Genomic DNA, 23,127 nt, shown 5'->3' with positions numbered 1-23,127 from the left:
TCACTTTTTTACACGTTTTTTCAAAAAATGCAAAAAAAAAAAGAAAATAAAAAAAATCAATTTTTAACCATCTTCTCAAAACAATCCTAAATAAAATAAAAAAAATTGCACCAAACACGTCTCATTGGTGTTCAACCGCCAGGGGCAAAACGGTCATTTAACATACACCACTCGTAATAAAGTATAGACGACATACTGACCAGTCATATCATTGGTTTCCATCATTTTCCGAGTGGACAAACGAAGCTCCATTAGCTCCTCCTCTTCCTCCACCTTCCTTCTCCATCTCTGCAACAAAGTTTCTGCAAAGGTTCGAACCCTTTTCTCTCTCCTCCTTTCTTTTACTTATCCAATCATAATCTGCTATTTTTCTGTATTGTTTTTGTATGTGTTTCGTTATTCTTACTGTAATAGATGTTAGATCAGATCATTGGATCTTCTTCTTTTTAAACTGCAAATATTTGATTAAGTTGAAATAATTTTTGGGTTTAATCAATTAAGAAGCCTCAGTTTCTTTTCCCTTTTTTTTTTTTGGAGATGCTGTTTTTTTTATTTTTTTTAAGAGGATCATGGGGTTGTTGTGTGTTAATTTTAGGGGAAATTTTCATGTCAAACTTTTTAATTCTTGTAAATTTCCAATCTTTAGTTGGTTAGTGTAACTCTTACATATGGGAAGCAGAAGTTTCAGTTTATGATTTTGTCACATTGATTTTTTTTGATAAATAAGCATAAATTTATTAGGAAAGCATCAAGATGATGCAAAGAATACAAAATTCAAACCCTAAGGAAAAAAATGCTAAGCTTTCAAAGCCTTCACAAAAGCTACATAAGCTAAAACATTTGGATCAACCAACCCCGTGACCTAATTATATAACACTATAAACACCCACCTCTCCAACCAAGAAATCGAATGAGAACTTTGCAAGATTGCCAACACCAAACCTAGCTGCACCCAAACCTAACCAAAAGTCGCAACAATAAGTATCCAAAGTCGAGATGTAATTGGGTAATGAACGAGCAATTGGTCCACCAACTTAGTATCACCACAACAACACAAACAACAACAATTCACTAGTATTTTCCTACGGCGAATCAAATTATCAATCGTTAGAATACGTCCTAAGGTCGCCGTCCACACAAAGAAAGGTACCTTGGATGGCATGCCCGACACCTAGAACATTTCTATGGAAATGAAACCGCATCAACATAAATAAGCGCACCATAGGACGAAGACACAGAAAAAAGCCTCTTAGAGCTCGGACAGACCCAAGCCATAGAATCCTCCCCTGCACTCCTAGCTTGCAACCAGTATAAGAAACCTAACAGCTCCACTAACTGATCCACGTCCCAATCTTGAACCTCACTACGCAGTCGCACGTTCCAAACCACCGCCTATCCTTGCCCCGTTCGAACCGCCCCCACCATAACCTCACAATCTTCTGTAATCCAAAAAATCAAAGGAAACAACTGCTCTAAAGAAGTATCCCCACACCACCTATCACGCCAGAAATGGACTCTATTTCCCAACCCTACCTTCAGCTGAATCCTCTGCCAAAACTCCTCCCAGCCCAACCAAATTCCTTTCCAGACACCATGACCATGAGGCTGTCCCACCCTACCTAAACACCACCCCCCTCTTCCCAGACCAAACTTTGCCACAACTACCTTCCTCCATAAATGCTCCCTTTCCCTTACAAAATGTCACAACCACTTACCTAGCATCGCTAAATTAAACATAACCAACCACCTAACCCCCAAAACCCTTTTCTCCTTAGGACGATAAATCCGATCCCACGCCACCAAATGAGAATGAGAACCCTCCCCCCTCATCTCCTCATAAAAAATCTTGCTATAACTTCTCAACCCGCGTTGCAACTACCACTAGAATCACATGAAACGACATAAAATAAGTCGGGATACAAGATACTCTTGACCAAAGTAACCCTCCCAGTGTTTTTAAAGGCTCAAGGCACACTAAGGCGCTGAAGGTCTCTCAAGGCCCAGGCGCAAGGCGAGGTGCGAGCTTTATTGAAATAAGGCGCACAGTCTTAGTAAAAAATAGAAAAATTAACATAAACTAATCATTTATAGTACTAAGACAATTTTTTTAAAAATAAAAAGTAATCAAGATTTAAGATTCAAGACAAAATATAAAATAATTCTCAAAGCTATGAAAGTGCATATTACATAATATTCTAATTTTCAAAGATAAAACAATCAACATTCAATAAAATAAAAACAAAAACAAAAACATAAACACTAAACATCCAAAACATAAATATCCAACAAATACTAATATACGTCTTAACATTTAAAAACGTCAATATCAAAAGAAAGGGTAGGTTAGGTGGGTCAGTCAATCATCATCCTCAACAGCAATGGCAAGCAAACTATCATCTTCTTCTCCATCAGTTGATTTATATCCCTCAACATCTTCCTCCTCTGTGTCATCTGAGCCCGCTTCCTCTTCATCTATTAATTGAAGTGGAGTTAATCTTGATGATTTAGATATCCTCGGTTGTGCCTTTGAGCGTGAACTTGTTGCTCTACTTGCATGGCTACTTTCTTCTACTTCAGAAGCTCTAGCAACAGTGGCCCACGTCAAACCATTATCATCATCAAACATGCTCATTATCTGCATCTGATTCTCCATCCATCCTCCCAAGCAATCACTCATTGCTTTCATCAATATTTTGCAAAGATATGAGATCAACAGTGTTGCACATGTCATAACTAAATCTCAATGTTTTGTTATATTTGACAAACACTAAATCATTGAGACGTTGTTCCAATTTATTTCTTTTCTTGCTATGAAGCTGCAAGTATTAAAAAGATATTAAATTCTATATAATGAAAATAAAAAATATTTGAATTGAACAAAAAATTAGTTAGAATGTTAAATACTCACATGTTCAAATACTCTCTAATTTCGTTCACAACCCGATGAACTACATGTTAGGCTAAGGACTTTTATGGAAAAAGTTTGCAAGTTTGGAGTTTTAGAACTATATGATGCCCACCAATCAGGTGCGATAATCACTAGTTAGAAATAATTGTTACAAAGTATTGAGTTTTACTAAAAGTATTACTAAAAATAAACTCTATTGAGTCCATAATATACTACCTGGTACCCTTGTATTTCTTTGCCTAATCACAACAGATTTACCAAAAAGACTCTCAGCCTTCATATAAGTACTCATCTCATTAGTAATCAAATCTTGAACAGTGACATCCGGGACCAACCTTTGCATGCATTCATAAAACCCATTCATCACTTCATGATCTTTTTGCACCTCTAATGCTCTTGGGTAAAAGAATTCTGGGTTAAGAAAGTGCGCAACTGCATGTAAACGCCGATGCAATTGGACATCCCATCTTTTGTCAATGATTTCGAAAATTTCATTATACTTCTCTTCTTTATGATCAAATGAACTTGCAATGCATTCTTTTGCCCTATCTATTGCCTCATAAATGTATCCCATGGGAGGTTTCTTCTCGGTATCAACCAATCTAAGTACTTTAACGAGAGGACCCGAGACCTTAAGGGCAAACACGAGTATTCCAAAATGAAGGCATCAACAAAGTTTGTGCCATTCTTTTACCTTGTGGCTCCTTTGCCCATTTGCTTGAGGTCCAGTCTTCGGAGGTGACCATCTTTCTCAAATTATTTTTTTGTTGATGCATCCTAGACAAAGTCAGAAAGGCGGTTGCAAATCTAGTTTTTGCAGGCTTGATCAAATTCTTCAGATTTGTATAGCACCTCATCATGTTTAGCAACGTAGGCCGGTTGTAAATGTAGCTATGTACTGTAAAACCCTTTCAAATGTCTTTTTCAATCTAGGTATCTTGAAAATGTCTTCTAACATCAAGTCCAAGCAATGAACAGCACATGGTGTCCAATACAAGTGTTCATACTTGGCTTCCAAAAACCTCCCTATAATGTAACAATAAGGAAGAATTATTATTTTCAAGTTTTTAAATTTTAAATACAAAACAAACTATGAGTAAACAATTTTGATGTAAGGAATGAGGAAATATTCTTGCCCGCCAACACATTAGCTACAACACTATCCGTGATAACTTGCACCACATTATCTTTTCCAACTTTCTCCGCAAACTTGCCTAGTAATTCAAATAGCTTTTGCCCATCCTTTGAATAGCTAGAAGCATCAACCGACTCAACAAACATGGTTCCTCTTGGACAATTAACTAAAAAGTTAATCAATGCCCTTCCTCTGTTATCAGTCCAATCATCAGCCATTATGGAACACTCGTATTTTGCACAATCCTCTTTATGATTCTTCATCAAATCTTCAGTATGTTTCACTTCTTTTTTGAGTTGGGTAACCCGCATTTCATGGTAAGTTGGTGGCTTCATACCAGGACCATATTGCCCAATGGCTTCAATCATTGGTCCAAAACTCTCATAATTTACTGCATTAACAGGGATACCAGCATCATACATCCACCTTGCAAATCTTTGCACTGCCTGAGCTCTCATGTCTTTTTTGTAAGGGTCATTTGCATCAATTTTGGTTTGCTTTCCTTTTGCTTGGTCTCTTTGATTTTTCATCACTGATTCAGGATTGGGTGTGAAGTAAACATCCATGGGCCCTTTTCTCTTTGACATTTTTGATTTGGATTTGGATGAACCTTGGCTGCTACTTGTCAACTTACGGCGTTGATTGACATTGATCTCAACAACATCATCATCCTCATCTTCATCTTCATCTTCCATGTCCATGTCATCGAAATCAGGTAACATGTTCATTTCTTCTTTTTGTGTCTTCTTTTTTGACATGAACTCTCTAGTCTCTTCTCTTACATGAGCTGGACACTTCGGGCAAGCAGTGACATTCTTAAAACCTCCCGCGAGGTGTTGTTTCACTCGATAAACACCTCCATTTGATACTTTGCCACAAAAATTACACTTGAACTTGTTTAAATTATTCTCCTTCACCAAATGGACATATTGCCACGCCGAATCTTTTTTATTACTTTCCGATGTCATTTTCTACACAACAAATTTAATAAATGGAAAATAATTTCAGTGTAATGTAATGTGTGATGAATTAATTATTTGTAATTTTTTTCCCTAACAGATAAAGGAAAAAAAAAAGACCAATAGCACATTGTATTAATTAATTATTTGTAAAAAAAAATTCAGTGTATTTTTTTAGTTAATTAATCAAAATCAGTAATATAAGTATTTTTTTAGTTAATTATTTTGTATTTGTATTTTTTTTCAGTGTAAATTTTTTTTCAGTGTATTTTTTTTAGTTAATTATTTTGTATTTATATTTGTATTTTTTTTTGTTTCTAATAGAGACTCAACTCAAACGCATAATTAAACACAAAAAAAAGAAAAAAGCAAAACAGAGCAGTCGAAGCAGCCCAAAAGAAAAAGAAGAAGGAGACAGAGAGAGAGTCAAAGTCGAACCACACCTGAAGAAGTCAAAGCCCAAAAAAAAAAAAAAAAAAAAAAATAGAACTGAAGTCGAAGCAGAAGAGGCGGAAAAAAAGAAGAAGAAGAAGAAGTCGAAGCATACCTGCGAAGTCGAAGTTGAAGTCCAGCAGTCCAATCGAAGTTGAAGTCCAAGGCGAGGCGAGAGAGGAAGAGACGACACAGATTAGGGTTCATGTGAGTCGTATTTGGGTCATATTGTACATGAGTTGTAATCCTCTGTAGTTAAGAGCCATTTGAACACACCCTCACAACCGTTAGATCAAATCTAGCTCTTAAACAATCAAGCGTGCCTAGGCGTGAGCTTTGCGCCTCTCTCGCCTGGTTCAAGTCACGACTAAGGCGCGCCCCTACCTCAAAGCGCCTCGCCTGGGACCTGTTCAGGCGCAAACTGTGCACCTCGACTCGCCTTGTGCCTAGTGTCACAACCCGCCAAGTTACAACATAACTGCTTACCAAAAGAAAGTCTCATGGAAGGGAGGCTAAGGGAATATTCTGGAAGCTCCTGGAAGACTTGAGAAAATATGAAGACCATACAGGATGCTGGAAGCTTCTAGAACTCCCTAGAGTATTATAGACAATTGTACATAAGACTAGAAACTTGTACATACTTCTAGAATAGGTTCTTTGAGAGGATGAGGGAAGGATCTAGAACCCCCTCTATCCATGTAGATCTAGAATAGTCTATTAGATGTAGGAGGAGGAAGTGTCTAGAATACTCTCCATCATAGTAGGTCTAGAACATTCTTTGTAAGCCTATAAAAAGGGGAGGGCCTCATTTGCCCAAACCACCCAAGAAAACCCAAGGGCAACCAAGAGTTGTAAGCTTTCTCAAAGTATATACAAGGCATTCTCTCAAACTCTCTCTTTGTGTTCTTCTTTCTTCTCTTTCTTGCAAAGTTTGTGAGTTAGGCTGACTTAGCATCATCAAGTAAGACTTGAGATTGTCTAAGTGCCGTATGGTTAGCTTGGAAACAACCGAGTCCGTGACGTGACAGTTGGTATCAGAGCAAGTTCAAGGCAAAGGAAGAGAAGGCAACAATGTCATCCGGTGTAGAGGAGACTGTGACGGAGCAAACCCGTGGAAGGGAACCCACGAAGGGAATGAAGGATAAGCCACGAGATGTTGTGACCACCATGGAAACACGGCTTGCCAAGGTGGAGCTTGCCATGGGCGACTCGGGGGAGCGTCTTGATGTGTTGGAGCAAAGCCTTGAACAAGAAGTGGAGGGTCTCAAAGGAGAGATCAAGGAACTCCACGATGGCATGCTTTCCACCATCAATTCTATGGCACACGATGCTCAAGTGGCCAACGATTCCTTCCAAGCTAAGGTGTTGGAGATGCTCACACAGTTTGAAGCTCGCTTGGAGGAGGTGCACCAAGCCGTGGCAATGTGCAAGAGGGCCATAGCTGGGGGCGTTGTGACCTTGCTGGGGACATCCAAGGTGGAGGTGCCAAAACCAAAACCCTTTGATGGAAAGAGGGATGCCAAGGAGGTGGACAACTACTTGTGGCACATGGAAAGGTACTTCGAAGCGATGGCGGTAATCGAAGAAGATGCGAAGGTACGGACCGCAATCCTTTACCTCACCGACACAGCTACACTATTGTGGCATAGGAGGCATGCTGACATTGAGCCTGGGATGATTTTAAGAGAGAACTTAAGAAGCAATTTTATCCCGAAGATGTGGCCTACCAAGCAAGGAAGAGCATGAGAATCTTAAACACACCAAGTCTATTTGGGATTATGTAAGGGAATTCTCTACACTCATGCTTGAAATCCCGAATATGACTGATGAGGAATTGCTCTTCAACTTTCTCGACAACCTACAACCATGGGCGGAGCAAGAGTTACGACGCCGAGGCGTGCAAGACCTTGCAACGGCCATGGCAGTGGCAGAATCACTTATTGAGTACAAACGTGGGGATGGCAAGGCCAAAACATCCAAGGGTGACCCTAGCAGAAATTCTAGTGAAAGTGAGGAGGATGAGAATGGAGGCATCCGACGCAAGGAAAGACACGGCAAACCTCCTACTGGCAAAGAGGGAAAAGACAAAGCCAAGTATCAATTCAAGGACAAAGGCAAGTTCAAGTCCAAGACCAACTGCTTCTTATGCGATGGACCACATTGGGCAAGAGACTACCCCAGGAGACAAGCCCTCAATGCCATGATTGAAGAACGGGAAAAGGTGGAGACTTCGCAAATAGGGTCTCTACAACTACTCGGTGCCATCAAATCGAAGCCTACTACATTGACCCAAGGGGATAAGGGTTTAATGTACGTCGATGCGAAGATCAATGGGAAGGCGACCCCGAGTCATGGTAGACACAGGCGCGTCGCACAACTTCATCAAGGCAGAGGAGGCCAAGAGGCTTGGCCTGAAACTTGACAAGGGGCAAGGATGGATGAAGACAGTGAACACCAAGGCAAAGCCCGTAGATGGCATGGCTCGTGGGATTGAGCTACACCTTGGTGGGTGGCGCGGAAAAGTCAATTTTTCGATAACATCACTCGATGACTATGACGTGGTGCTAGGAATGGAATTCTTGCGGGAGTTCAACGTGGCACTGTTACCTCACAACAACACCGTGTGCATTATGGAGGGAGGGCCTTATATGGTACCAATGGTGAGTAAGCTAAATGGTAAACTCCAACTTCTATCAGCTATGTATATTAAGTTGGAGACGGACAAGAAAGAGGTAGTAGGCATTGCCAAGAAGATGACTAGCTCTGCAGAAGATAGTCCACCACCATGCCCAGTTGTTAAGTCATCAATAGGGCAAGTGGACAAGGCAAATCTAAGAAGGCGCAAGTCAAGAAGAAAGCCTGCGACTTCAAGGAAGAAGACGCGACGAGGGCGTCGTGAGCATAGGTGGGGGAGAATGTCACGACCCGCCAAATTACAACAAAACTGCTTACCAAAAGAAAGTCTCATGGAAGGGAGGCTAAGGAAATATTCTGGAAGCTCTTGGAAGACTTGAGAAAATATGAAGACCATACAGGATGCTGGAAGCTTCTAGAACTCCCTAGAGTATTATAGACAATTGTACATAAGACTAGAAACTTGTATATACTTCTAGAATAGGTTCTTTGAGAGGATGAGGGAAGGATCTAGAATCCCCTCCATCCATGTAGATCTAGAATAGTCTGTTAGATGTACGAGGAGGAAGTGTCTAGAACACTCTCCATCATAGTAGGTTTAGAACATTCTTTGTAAGCCTATAAAAGGGGGAGGGCCTCATTTGCCCAAACCACCTAAGAAAACCCAAGTGCAACCAAGAGTTGTAAGCTTTCTCAAAGTATATACAAGGCATTCTCTCAAACTCTCTCTTTGTGGTGTTCTTTCTTCTCTTTCTTACAAAGTTTGTGAGTTAGGCTGACTTAGCATCGTCAAGTAAGACTTGAGATTGTCTAAGTGCCGCACGGTTAGCTTGGAAACAACCAAGTTCGTGACACTAGGCGCGCGCCTAGGTGCACTTTTCACAACACTGACCGTCCCTCCTTTAGATAAATACTATCGCTTCCACCCTGCCAACCGCCGTTGCACATGCTCTACCACCCTGTCCCACACCCTGAGGGCCTTGAAAGAAGCTCCTAAAGGTAGACCAAGATACGAAACTGGCAGAGAAGCTACCTTGCACCACAAAATCGCTGCCAAAAACGGAAGTCGAGCCACCTCACCTACTGGAATTAATTCAGACATTGAAAGATTAACCCGAAGACCAGACATAGCCTCAAAACACAACAACACGCACCGATGTCCAATCTGACCAACATCCACATTACAAAATACGAGCATCATCCATATAAAAAAGATGAGATACAACTAAAGAGGTAGGTTCAAAACCCACCTCAAAACCCTGCAATAGGCCTCCATGAACTGCCCTCGACAACAACTGCCCCAAAGCCTCCATAACCAGAATAAACAACAGCAGGGACAGGAGATCACCCTGTCGTAGGCCTCTATACGTGTGCAAAAATGTATCCACCGCCTCCATCTAGCCCCAAAACCCATCCTCACCAGCATATACAACAGAAACTCCCAACTAACATTGTCATATACCTTTTCAATATCTAGTTGGCACATAATCCCCGCCTTCCTCTGCCTCAACCTCGAATCGACACATTTATTGGCCTCCAAAACCGCATCCAAAATTTGCCTACTGCCCTCGAAGGCATTTTGAGACTCAGACACCATCCTTCCCAACACCCCTCGAAGCCAATTTGCCAAAACCTTGGCCAACAGCATATATACACTATCCAAAAGACTGCTAGGTCGAAAGTCTCGAATATTCTCCGCCCCATCTTTCTTGGGAATCAACGCAATAAAAGTGGCATTCAAGCTCCTCTCAAACTGTCTCGTCCGATGAAACTGCTCAAACATAGCCATCATATCTTCCTCCACTACTCCCCAACAGTGTTGGAGAAAAGCTGTGGAAAAACCATCAAGCCCAAGCGCCTTATCCCCAGGCATACTTTGTAGCGCCTCAAACACCTCTTCTTCCGTAAACGCCCTCTCCAATAAAGGACAATCCGCTTCTGGAATAACATGAAACGGAACCCCATCCAGCGTCGCCTCCAAACTCCCCCGTCAGACCGAAATAGATACTCATAAAACCCACTATGGCCCCCCCTAATCTCCTCCATAGATTATAACTCCACCCCATTCACCCGCAATCTCCCTATCTGATTCACTTGCCGATGCGCGTTTGCCATACGGTGAAAGAAGCTCGTGTTCTGATCCCCATCCTTCAACAACAGACATCTAGATTTCCGGCGAAAACTAATCTCCTTCATATGAGCCACCTGCCCAAATTCCTTTCAAGCCGCATCTTGTTAAAATATTCGCCTAAACTGTTGTCACATTGATTTGGTTCATACAATTGATGATTAGTCTTACCTTTATGCAATATAAAATACTTTTTTTTATTTTTATGAGTGAAGCAGACAAAGATAATGACTCATTTTCGTGACTATTATTATAAAAAGAAATAAAGAAAATTTGGAAAGGTTTCGGATAGAGAAGAACGGCAACATGGTATTTGCATTGCTGATCCTGAATAGTTTAGTTTAGGAGGAGGTTCATTTAAGGATGCTATAATCTGAAAATAAATGTATACGACTAAGAAAGTTTGGGATGCATTGGATTGAGTTTTTAAGATGTACAAAACTAGGAGTTCATTTTTAGCTAGATTATGGACTGCTTGGTTTTTTATCTCACTACGCTCCATTATACTAGATATATGATGCTCCAAGTCTTACTGAAAAAAAACTCAGCGGTCATGTTTGTTTGGTTTTCAGAAACTTGTTTTAGAAATTTTTTCCAAAAAATTAAAAATGAATTTGGTAAAAGAAATAAAAAAAAAAATCAAAAACACTTCCAATTTTTACATGACTTTATCTTTTGGAAGGCCATAAATCATTTTTAAAAATTAAAAAATATTATTTTGATATTTATTTTTATTAAATTAGTTTCCATTTTTTTCAAAAAAATTTCTGAAATTTTTTTCTCAAAAACAAACCAAAAAAGGCCAGCATCTTTGTTTTCCATAAATGCCCGGATGTTATTTCCCCCTCCATCTGTGATTTTACAATCCTTCCATATTCCATCTTTCATTAAATCCATCTAGGTGACATGCTTAGTTTTCATATGGAACTAAGGATGCCACCCATTAGTTTCTTCTATACCATAGGGCACATCTATATTGTATAAATTTTAGAATATCGTAACACTGGAGAATAGGTCATACATTATTCAGGAAGTTGTTACTTACAGTCACTAAAGAACTACCTGTTCTGTTGCCCTTGCCTCCAAGTTTTGTTGTAGTCCGCTTCTTGAAAGTTCTCTTTGAAATTCTAGAGGGGTAGATTACTTTATTTCTTTTCAAGTTACTAGTTAGGACTTGATTGAGGGATCAATTGATAAACATAAAGTAACAAGACCAGAACTATGAACCAACAAAAAGAAGAATGTCGTTGGGCTTCTGTTCGAGCTCCTTAACAAGTTGCTAGATCGAAGTAGAACATTCTCCATTCGCCTGCTAGCAGCAGAGGGGGTTTGCTTCCTGCTATATGCGATGTGTCGAAAAAGATTGATTCACATGATATGTCTTGTCTGCATTAGAGACCAAAATTGCACTTTGGCTCCTTACCTTTCACTTGTAAAAATGTTAGCCTCTACGTGCACTTGAATTGCAATGTTATCCCTCATCAATAATCATTGTTAAATTATAGTACTAAAATTAGGTGTGGTAGTTTGTTGACCACTTTGTGCTTAATTTGGGAAACACTTTTCATTCTCCAAGTTTCATCCAAATTTCACTTTGGCCCCCAAAATTGCAATTGCAATTGCAAATGCAAAAGTTGTACCTTTGAACTTTTAGTCAAATAATTGCAATGTCAATCTCTATCACAATTGACATCAAATTATATAAAAATCAGGCATGTAGAAGTGGTGGTAACGATCAATAATTTCAATGGAAAATGTGATGGTGGTTCTTTGTGGAAAAAAAGTAACTTAATGAAATAGTGTTCATGTTTTTTTTTTTTGGCAGGAGATGTAGTGGACACTTTTGTATTAGCAAGAGAAAACATGACTAGTATAAGTGCTGAATTTCATTGATTGAGATGAGACGGTGAAGTGGTTGCTGATGAGTTTATTATAAAATGAGAATGGAGGACATGGTGTTGATGGGTTTTGTTAATGAGAGTTTTGAGGTAAACTTTTAGGGACCAAAGTAATTTATGGTTGAAATTTGGAGGGTGAAAAGTATTATTCCAAATAAAGGAATATTGGTCAATAAATTTTTTATTAGGTTATGGGATAGTCATGTGCTTGATTTCTGTCTAATTCAATGACATTTATTGCCAAATGGACGACATTGAAATTTGGGTGCAACTTCGAGGTTAACGTTGTTACAATTGAACATTGGAGGGGCCAAAGTTAAATTTTGGCGTAACTTGGAGGTGATAAATGCACTTTATCCATTTCAAAGATAGACATTTATCTATCCCTCCAGCAGTTACACTGATGATAGCTTGTAAGTGTCTAGATGGTAGCAAAAGACATTGTGATTAGTGTTGTAAATTCTTGTATGATAAACTTGAATTCTTTTTCTAGGATATGAAGGTGGATTGTCAGTTACAATTTCCAATTCATTGTATTCTCATTATAGTTTTGCAAAGTGAAAGAAAGCTTCATGGGTGATGGTCCTCGAGGAATAAAAGTTTTCTCAGATCATTTTGAAGTTTCAACATCTGGGGTGGACTCTCCTCAAGCAAAAACTCCCTCTATTTCACATCCGAGGACAGATAACACTTTGAGGTATTTCTTCTTGCCAGTAGCGAAAGTGAAAGAAGCAAATACTTTGAATTGATTTCAGTTTGGTCTGTTGTTCTGCATTAGCATAGGTCCCATAGCCGTTTATGGTCTCGAAGAAAATTAAGAAATGCTGCATCCATGCTGAAAATGTTTAGTCTACCAAGGCTACCATGGGGACCTGACACCGATGATCAGGAAAAGGTTGATAGAATCATATTCTATTGCTAGCCAAATTGGTAGTTTATTTTTCATATTTCATGACAATCACTGTGATTATGATTTGCAGGTTGTTCTAACTGCAGCAGAAATAGAGTCTCTTCGATCAGAACTTGCTGATTTAGAAGAAAGAGAAGCTCATTTGAAAGCTCAGTAAGGAGAATTGATGTTTGGCTTTGAACTGTGATATGCTCCTTTTCTCTTTAAAGAACTATCCTCTTGCTGATTTAGAAGAAAGAGAAGCTCATGAGCTTGCATACTGCATATGCCTATTTTTGTTTTAAATTCTAATATTAGGTTCTGTAGTTTTCCTTTTTTTTTTTTTTTTTTTGACTGGGATAATCTGTTTCCTTTGAATAAACTTTATATGTTCTCTGTATCAACAATATTGAGATCATTTTGTTCCTTGCAGGTTGGAACATATTGATGAAATTTTGAGATCTGCTCGTCTTTCAGGCTATCTATTCATTCGGACTGTACTATATTCATGTTTTAACGTTTTTCTTTGTTTTTGAATGCTCTGTTTGTGCATGTTGATAACGATAATTTTCTGTATCTTTTCATTGATAGAGATGGGCAACAATACCTGGTGAACCTCCTCCTATTGATGATACTGAAGTTGATGACTGGCTTCCACGTTATCTTGTCTTTCAGGGATCGTGTATCTTCTTTTATTTGTTGTCCACAGGTAGCTGATTGAAATTTTTGGCAATATTATGATGCGTTCGTTTGTTAATGCTTTCGTTTTTGGTTTTTTTGTTTTCATTTTCACATTTTTTTTGGAAATTGGAAATGAAAACTTTTTGGTATATAGTTTTCATTTTAAAAAAAGTGAAATTTATTCCAAATTTTCAAATTTTTTGGAAACGAAAAAAGGTGCTTTCACTTGTTTTCAAAATATTTTTTTACTTTTTCCTCTCTTCCCCACCATCCACCACCAACCACCGGACACCAACGGTCGCTGGCCGACCACTGGTGACACTTTGGTGAGCTCTGGCCATCTTTCATCGACTCCCGACAAGCTCCAGTTACTGGATGGTCACCACCCCGTGACTTCTGGCAACACTCCTGTGGCCATCTCCGACCACCGTATCACGGACCACCACATTTGGCCACCCCTCACCACTGGCCTGTACCTCCGGCAACTAACCATACATGATTTTTTTCTTTCTTTTTTTTTTTTTTCTCAAAACATTTGTGTACACCAAACAAGATTTTTGTTTTTTTTTAACCCCCCCAAAAACAAAAAATCTTGGTTCTTGTTTTTTGTAAATAGAAAATACAAAACTGGCAACATTATCAAATGCCAAGAGTTGCTTGTTTCTTTCCCCAGTGCATCTGTTGTGCAAATTCGTCGAAGTATATAATTTATCACAAAAAAAAAAATCGTCGAAGTATATATTAAATCAAATTCATTAATCCTCTTTGCACATTTAGATAATATACTTTAGGGAGAAATGCACCAACATTTCCTGGTAATGAACTTGAAATAAATATTTTTGCAGATATGAGTCCTCAGGACTCCACCCTCCTTTCTGATGTCACTGAAGTAGGTCCTCTGCCATGAATTCAACGAGAAAATGAGGAAACTCGATACTGCTTTTACATTGTAACTCATCAAGGGCTGCGATATGAGTGCTCTAGTGTTTCCAAAGTGCAGGTACACACTATTATTTGACACCTAGTTAGTGCAGATATTGAATGTTAGTACACTATCACCTACGTTTTGACAAATTTAGGGTAGCATTTGGTAAAATTTTCTGAATATGATTTGAGAATAGAGTTGTATTTTGAGTTTGTGAGTTTTGGAATTATAATTTGAGTGTGGAAAATTTGTTTGGTTATGAGTTTTAAAAAGATTTTTGAATTGAATTTTGGAGGGAGTTTTGAGTTTTTGAAATTAGAAAAGTTATCTGATTAAAAAGTTTACAACTCATAACCAAACACACAACTCATAATTCTATTTAAAACTCATATAAAAATTAAAAAATTTTCGAAATATTTTTTATTTACAATATAAAAATAATAGGTGCCCAAGAAAACAAAAACAAAACTAAACACTGTTCCGGTTAACCAGGGGATGTCTAGGAGGACAACCGGGTTAGCCAAATTTTCCCGTCTGAAAAGGAGTTTTCAAAAGTATGTGTGGAATTATAATTTGAAAGCTCAAAACAAACACCACACTCAAATGAGTGGGTGGAAATGTGTTTGGAACACATAACCAAAGACAGCCTAGTATTTTCTGCCTTTGTCATCAATTCGTTCTCCTCACGCGAAGGTTGCAGTTACTTTATTAGTGGGATGGGTATTGATCTTTGTTATCTGATGTGCTTTAACTTGTTGATCGCATTGGTCCCATGAAATCTAGGTCAAATTGTTTATCAGCATTGTGACAGGGTGTTTTGAATGTGTGTTTATTGAGTTTGTCATTTTATCTGCAGTTTATGAAATGGGTTGTTTGGAAGGATAAAACAAATTTATTCAATGAAAATTTTCTCCAATCTGATGGATGATGACTTCTTCTCTTTTTTTAACCTCTCTTTTTGTTTCTCTCAGGTGGACTCTTGGTTGACGGCATTGCAAATTGACTGCAAGTTGGGACCTGATACAGCAGCTCACACTGATTCATGGAAGACGTGACATAATTTATGCATCTGTAACTGTAAGTTGTAAATAGGTTCAAAAAATAAAGTGACACCTTGGATTAGCCAATATGCAACTTAGCAGCAATTTTCATGATATTCATTATGTTTTGTACGTAACATGGCATTCTGGTAGAATAACATTGAGTGTTGCATCTACCGATTAATCAGAACCATGTTTAGAAGTTGTACATAGAATCATGTAGGCTACCAAACCTTGTATTTGCTGGACATCGGAATTGGCCATGTCAAACTTTGTGCAGTATATACTCATCCATTTTTTTGAAACTTTTGCTGTTTGATCATGCACGTGTTGCTAGAGCTTCCATTTTTGGTTGTTTTCTCGTTAAGGCATCATTTTTGGACTGCACATTAAAGGAGCTGAGATTGATTATTTGTTGCTTCTTTTTTCGATAATGGAATATGGAAGAATATTTGTTGAATGATTGAAGAGGAATCTCAACCTCTTGGAAATTCTGCTGAAGTGCTTGCAACTTTCTTCAGAGAAGCTTTACCCTCAATCAGCGATGGACCCAATTGGCTGCTGGGGGCGACTGCTCCCCTAAAGTTTCAAAAGCATGCTTAAGGTTTTTTTTTTTTTTTGTGTACCTGTCTCCCCCGAGATTAGAAGCATGTGTCTGGCCCTGGCCTCAGTGCCTTCTGATTAATATCCTCTTTTTCTATTTTTTTTTTTTTTTTCCTCGTTCAATAGCAAACTCTAATCCTTCCTAGGATATTTCAGAAGCACCAATCCTCATACTTTCGCATGTAGAACTGGGTAATTAACCGTTGAAACAAAAGGGGTCTAACATGCGAGATTGGAGTCGTGATATACAAACATAATATTTGTATGTAATTGAAATTCACCATTGATGCACATCAGCAATACTAAATTCTTCTTTGCAAAATTGTTAGGTTCAATAACTTGAATTAGACATGCTTTCTGGGCAAAATTGTGTAGTAACATCAAAAATTTGTTGTAATTTTGCTGCATACAGTTGGAGAAGATTGATGTTAGCGATATCAAATTTCTAGGGTGCAATTCTTTTCTCCATGGACAATCCATTAAATTAGGATTTAAAATACGCTAATGTGGAATTACTTTTAAATCTTTTTCCTGATGGATGATTGTTAAAGTGAGCCTTGACAGTGAAAAAGGTCTGTCATGTTCTTCTCTTTATGCAAAGAGAAAAAGGCAGGGAATGTATTCTCTTTTCTCTGCATCACCCCCTGCTACGCCAATAATGTTCTACTTGAACCAGTAATGTTAGAGATTGAGAATTTGAAAATATTGAGAAAATTGATATGTGATTTAAATTTATTTTAAATATGGGTTTTACAATAAAATAGTTAAATTTAAATCACATATTACTATTTTTCTGTGTCTTGAATTTTTTTTATTTTTTATTTATCTCCAGCATTACTTGAAAAGGAATATACTACATTCCATTTCCCCCCTTCTTTCTCCAAGTTGCTAAACCGAAACAGAATTGATTTTCTTAGGAGTAGAGAAACCCAATCTTTATCACTTTCTCGAAAAACAATCAAACAAGAGAAAATAGTTTTTCAGATAGGCAAATGATTTGTAAAAAAAATTATACGTAGGCCTATTTTGTCAACTGAGTTAAAAATTAATTTTGACTCTTTAAATTTTTTAAATTACATCATTTCTTTATTTTTTACATATTTTTTTAAAAAATATACAAAAAATTTAAAAATTAATTTTTAACTTATTTCTTAAAATATCTCAAATGATATGTCAATGATATTTTTAAATTTTTTGAAAGTCATAAAAAAAAACAAAAAAAAAACTTATACAAATCACGTGGTCCTCGTACAATAAAATTCTGTATAAAAGTTGTCTTTAGTTAAAAGTTGATTATAATCAATTTTTTGTAAGAGATGGAAGTGAGTTACAATCTGGGAACCCACTTCCCAAAAGACTCAAAAATGTGTAATTTCCTTTGATTTCCGTTTCTTATCCTGAGAACCAAACAAGGCTTTGTTAGAAGCATAGGACGGGAAAACGGCGTCGTTTTTGAAATAGAACGACCACTAGCAAGGTTGTTTTTGACGAATTGCATGACGTTTTATCGATCCATAACTGACCAGGGTTTTGACCACCTCATTTCTCACGCGTCCTCTCTCTCTCTCTCTCTCTCTCAACTCTCTCTCTATACAGCCAAAGCTCAAAGGAGAAACCTTGTGAGACCAATCGACGATGAGCTCTCAGGTATGCAGATCTGCTTCCGGAGCTGCCAGGTCTCTACTCTCTGCTTCTAAGCAGACCTCTCATGTCTTTTCTGGTAATTCTCTCCCTCCCTCTCTCTCTCTCTCTCTCTCTCACACACACACACACACATTTCAATCCCTTTCTTCATCCTTTTTGTGTAGTTTACGTGAACGGTTAATAAATTTCGCTTTAATGTTGAGAGTCCTTTTTAAATTCTGAATCATATATATATGGATTGATTGTTTATTAAATCTTACAGAGTTCATTTGATTCAGGTAAATTATTGATGTTCAACATCTGAAATTTGTTGCGCGAATCATCCTTTTGTTCTTCAATTTGTTCTTGTATATTTCACTATTTAACTGATTTTTTTTTTTTTTTTGTAATCTAGATGTGTTATGTACAAGTACATTTCATGATTGCATGTATATCAAATGCTGGTGTGTTTTGCATAGACAGCACAAGTGTATGCAATAATATGTGTGCAAATTGAATTAATTTTACTGAGTTTTCTGCAACTGTAGAAGGTCGAGCTGTGGCTAGTGCTGCGACAGTTTTATTAAGAGGAAAGGTGCCTTATTTAGCTTCATACGGGAGGACCGATTCTGGAAATACGTCCCGAGGATGGATATCTGGGGCGCTTGCCCTTCCTGCTGCAGGTTTGGACAGGAACTTCTATTTTCTGTAATTCTATGTGAATTTTTAATAAGATATACTTCTTGGCAGCCAACAAGGATGTGAGACTTGGGCCTCGTTTGGGAACAGGCTAATTTAGTAATTTTTTAGTTATTTGACTAAAAAGGTAGGTAAAAAAAATTTGTATGTGTGGGATGACTTTTTGGCTAATTACGAAAAGATGTGCAAAAAGTAGAGAGAAAAGAGAATCTTTGACTTTTTTGTATGAGTTGTTGGCTTTTTGGCTAATTTAGTAACTTTTTGACTAATTGGCTAAAAAAGTAAGTCCCCAAACGGGGCCTTAATGTGTTTGGTTTCAATTTTCTGGATTTAATTTCCTAAAATCGAGTTTTTTGTGTTTCGTGTTTTTTTGTGTTTAGTGAATATTTTTAAAATTTTAAGTAATTTTTTTTTACTTTTTTAGATGCATCTTGCTTAGATATATTAAAAAGTAAAACATTTGTAAAAAAAATATTTTAAAAAATTAATAAATCTATACTATATATTAAGTAAAATGGGATTTTTAACCTCAAGCCTTGTGGGAGCTCTAATCTCCCAATCTGATTTTTTTGATTTTTGATTTTTTTTTAAAAAAAAAAACCTTAGCATTTATTAACTTATCCCAACTCTCAAGTCCTACCCTCGTAATAACACTTTAATGTATTAAAAACAAACATAAAAAAAATTCTTTAAAATCCAACACATATGAATTTCTTGAAAAGTCCCAACACATATGATTATCAGCCCTCATAATAACACTTTATTGCATTAAGAACAAGCATAAAAAAAAATTCTTGAAAAGTCTAACACATATGATTATTATCAAAATATTAAACTTTAATATAATATAATAAAAAAAAAAGACATTTAATTTTTTGAAAAGTCTCACACATATGATTATTATCAAAATATTAAACTTTAATATAATATAAAAAAGGTAAAAAAGAAGGCATTTAAAAAAAAAAAGACATTTAAAAATCATAATTCACATATATAAAAAAAAATTTAAAAATTTCAACACATATGATTATTATCAAAATATTAAACTTTAATATAATATAATAATAAAAAGATATTTAATTCCTTGAAAAGTCTAACACATATGATTATTATCAAAATATTAAACTTTAATATAATATAAAAAAGGAAAAAAAGAAGGCATTTAAAAAAAAAAAAAAGACATTTAAAAATCGTAATTCACATATATAGATAATTGTAAATACAATCCGTGCATAGCACGAGTGATATGCTAGTACTATATATTAAGCAAAAGGGGGTTTTTAAACCCCAAGGCCTGTGGGAGCTTCAATATCCCAATCTGAATTTTTTTAATTTTTTATTTAAAAAAAAACTCAGCATTTGTTAATTTGGTCAAAATTCTCTGATCAGTATTTATTAACTTTTTTCAATCCATGTCTTTCCGCATGCATGTATTTATTGATTTGGTCAAAAACTGCCGATCAGCATTTAAAATCACCTCATACAAATAATTATAGATACAATCCGTGTATAATTACTGCAGTACCCTTTTCAATTTCTCCCATACACTATGGTTAGTGATAAGATTGTTAAATTATTTTTATAAAAAGTCTTAAACATAATTTATATATTAAAAAAAATCTAAAACAAATCTAAATATCTAAAATTATCTCGTGCATAGCACGGGTGATAGGCTAGTACATAAGAATACGAAAAATATATTGAATTTTTGTATTTTTTTTTTTTTGTATTTTTGATATTTAGTGAATTTTTTAAAGATTTTTTTTTTCACAAATATTATACTTTTTTAAGTGTATTTATGTTATATGTATCTAAAAATTAAAATAATTATTTAGAATATTAAAAAAATTTAGTGAAAACAAAAAAAGGCGAAAAATGAAAATTTTAATTTTTTGAGAAGTGAACCTGAAAATAGGAGCCAAGCAAGCTTGTTAACTATTTTCTACTTGATTTGCCTCAATTCCTGTTTCAGGAGATGTAAAGGGAACTGTTTTGTGATAAGAAGCTGAGGGTTTTTTTTTTCTCTCTCTCTCTCTCTACATTTACATGCTCAAATGGATAAATGGAATGGAGACAGATATATACCGTTTCAATGTTTTTAGTCTATACTTTCTCTGTATCGCGAGCTGTTTGATTTACTATTGTTGATTCAACAAGTTGTATGTGTGAGAGCAGTGGTGAGAAAAAAATTGCATTTTGCAAGTTGGGTTAGATGGAAGAGGAGTCTTTTCCCTTGTTGAAGATTCAACAAGATCTCTTTTCTACATCAATTACGCTATGCTTGAGCATTTTAATGGGTTGAAAACAATAGGATTGGGATCTTTCAAGTTTTGACCTCATTTATGCATCTCCCAACATTACATCTTGATCCTCAATTGTGAACATTTGTTGTATGCAACCATACTTCCTGCACTTGAAAACTTATTTAATCACCGAATCCTCATTTTTTATTTTTATTTTTGTTGTGTTTTTCTTTCTTTATACTGCAGCCTACATGCTTCAGGAGCAGGAGGTGCATGCTGCAGAGGTACTATAATTAGCAATTGATTCTATTTTCTTTCCCATTGTCAACATCCTTTTCCCATCATTTCCTTTTATCTATTTGGTGACATTTTATACACTTTTTCTTCATGATTCAGATGGAGCGCACTTTCATTGCTATCAAGCCAGATGGTGTTCAGAGAGGGCTGGTAAGATAACTACTGCACTTTCACATTTACGCTAGTGGCGTGTGATTTGGCAATTAGCATAAAATATACATATTTTTTTTCAATTTTCCTCTGTCAGTTAATTTGGCTGCTTCCAATGTGATAGGTGGTCTGGATTCTGTTTGCTCAATTTTTCTTCTTTTACCTCTGGCCTTCCTAACCACGAACTATTTAGCAAAGTCCCTGAAAGAGATATCATTGGCTACAAATTAAATCCTTACCTGTTAGCAAAGAACAAAAAAAAAAAAGGATCTTCCCTCCTTTCTGTTTCCCATTTTTTTCTTTGAAATTTGGGAAATCTACATTGAGTTGCACCATTCAGCCCTAAATCCTGTTTGTGAATTCAATTTTCTTTCTCCTTTTCTTTTTTTGGTTTTATTTTATTTGATCTGAGGCAGCTTCTTTGTGTTCCAGATTGCAGAAATCATATCGCGTTTTGAGCGAAAAGGTTTTAAGCTTGTGGCGATCAAAATAGTGGTTCCTTCAAAGGATTTTGCCCAAAAGCATTATCATGATCTCAAGGAAAGGCCTTTCTTTAATGGCCTGTGCGACTTCCTTAGTTCTGGCCCTGTCATTGCAATGGTTAGAAGAATATTGACTTCTATTTCCTTATGTGACAACTCGAGAGGCAGCTGAACGTTTGTTATCTTTTAAATTTTGCAGGTCTGGGAAGGTGAAGGAGTGATAAAATATGGCAGGAAGCTCATTGGAGCCACTGACCCACAGAAATCAGAACCTGGAACCATCAGAGGTGATCTAGCCGTTGTTGTTGGAAGGTATTTTTAAAAATCAGTGCTGTATTTGTTTTCATTGCTCTTACCAATGGGTCTTTCACTTCCAGAGTCACCTTCCTTTAGTCTTATGAAATCAAAAATCTAGGGATCATTTGGTAATGTCTATGTTTACAGTTTTTTTTGTTTATGTTTACAAAAATTTTGAAAACGGTAAAGAAAAACTTATTTGGTGTCTATTTTTATTTTCAAGAACTTCTAAATAATTTATGGAATTCTTGTAATCGCAAAAAAAGTTGTGTTGTGATATTGTTTGATTGCAATCTGATGCTGTTTTGCGTTGTAGAAATATCATCCATGGAAGTGATGGCCCCGAGACAGCCCAGGATGAAATCAAGCTGTGGTTCAAACCCGAAGAGTTGGTTAGTTATATGATCAGTGGAGAGAAGTGGATCTACGGAGATAACTAATGAAGATTTTAGTTCTTTTTCCCTCGGCAACTTAGGTCCCGCATGAAGAGTGGGGTAGAATCATAATTGTCAGAATAAAGTTATTTTTCTTTAGGTGACTAGTAACATTGCTTCAATGCAAGCTGCTAGCGAAATAGATCACCATAATAATGGGATTTACTTCTTTTATCTATGATTCCAAATAATGCAATTTTCCAATTATATATGTATTTGTTTTTTTTATTCCAAGTTATGTGGTAAAGATATTATTTTCCTATCATTTTAGAGTTTGTCCATGAAAGTGTGTAGATGGATCTCAGTGCAACTACATTGGGCAAAAAGGGATGGTAACAGATTGGGTTTTTTGAGTTTTTTGTGTGGATTTTTACTTTTAAACTCAATTATTTTAATGATATAATTTCAGATTTTATTATAAACTTGATAAATTTGACCTATCTATCACTATACTTTACCCAATGAATGTTCTGTCAAACCATTTATATTCGAATTGGATTGAAACAAATACAATTGGATGGTGAATTTTGACATCCCTCCCATTGAATTGCTTTACATGAACTTCCCACTTAATGCGCGCACAAAAAAAAAAAAAAAAAAAAAAAAAAAAAAAAAAGAAAAAAAGAAGAGAGAATAGCATGCTTTGCGAGTCTCACAATGCAAAAGCAAT

At 36.5% G+C, this 23,127-nt stretch overlaps 1 protein-coding gene and 1 non-coding gene across 2 annotated transcripts; one reads left to right on the top strand and one right to left on the bottom strand.

Moving 5' to 3' along the window:
• Nucleotides 1–209: 209 nt before the first annotated feature.
• On the top strand, nucleotides 210–22,722 carry LOC114283660 (uncharacterized). Its single transcript, XR_014345158.1, has 15 exons — nucleotides 210–310; nucleotides 12,643–12,791; nucleotides 12,878–12,989; nucleotides 13,075–13,157; nucleotides 13,417–13,480; nucleotides 13,575–13,692; nucleotides 14,510–14,664; nucleotides 15,561–15,614; nucleotides 17,880–17,952; nucleotides 18,404–18,538; nucleotides 21,044–21,081; nucleotides 21,194–21,244; nucleotides 21,677–21,844; nucleotides 21,926–22,038; nucleotides 22,340–22,722. It is a non-coding gene; the product is annotated as an uncharacterized LOC114283660 (transcript).
• LOC114283626 (uncharacterized) lies at nucleotides 2,357–5,011 on the bottom strand. Its single transcript, XM_082895693.1, has 4 exons — nucleotides 4,045–5,011; nucleotides 3,816–3,934; nucleotides 3,125–3,539; nucleotides 2,357–2,679 (listed from the first exon to the last, which is right to left on the bottom strand). Exons 1-4 carry the CDS (start codon nucleotides 5,009–5,011, stop codon nucleotides 2,357–2,359), a joined length of 1,824 nt encoding a protein of 607 aa, XP_082751819.1.
• Nucleotides 22,723–23,127: the final 405 nt, after the last annotated feature.

The sequence above is a fragment of the Camellia sinensis genome, chromosome 11 (genome assembly GCF_055761805.1).
Source record: "Camellia sinensis isolate YWXY chromosome 11, ASM5576180v1, whole genome shotgun sequence".
Classification (NCBI taxonomy): Eukaryota; Viridiplantae; Streptophyta; class Magnoliopsida; order Ericales; family Theaceae; genus Camellia; species Camellia sinensis.
This window is presented reverse-complemented; position numbering and strand designations above follow the sequence as displayed.

Excerpts from the sequence above, each read along its gene's own strand:
- LOC114283626 (XM_082895693.1), bottom strand. The coding sequence starts at position 5,011 with ATGACATCGGAAAGTAATAAAAAAGATTCGGCGTGGCAATATGTCCAT. Across the intron at positions 3,935-4,044 it reads TGTAGCTAATGTGTTGGCGG|GGAGGTTTTTGGAAGCCAAG; the intron begins GCAAGAATATTT and ends GTTACATTATAG. Across the intron at positions 2,680-3,124 it reads AAGAAATACAAGGGTACCAG|CAATGAGTGATTGCTTGGGA; the intron begins GTAGTATATTAT and ends TATTGATGAAAG.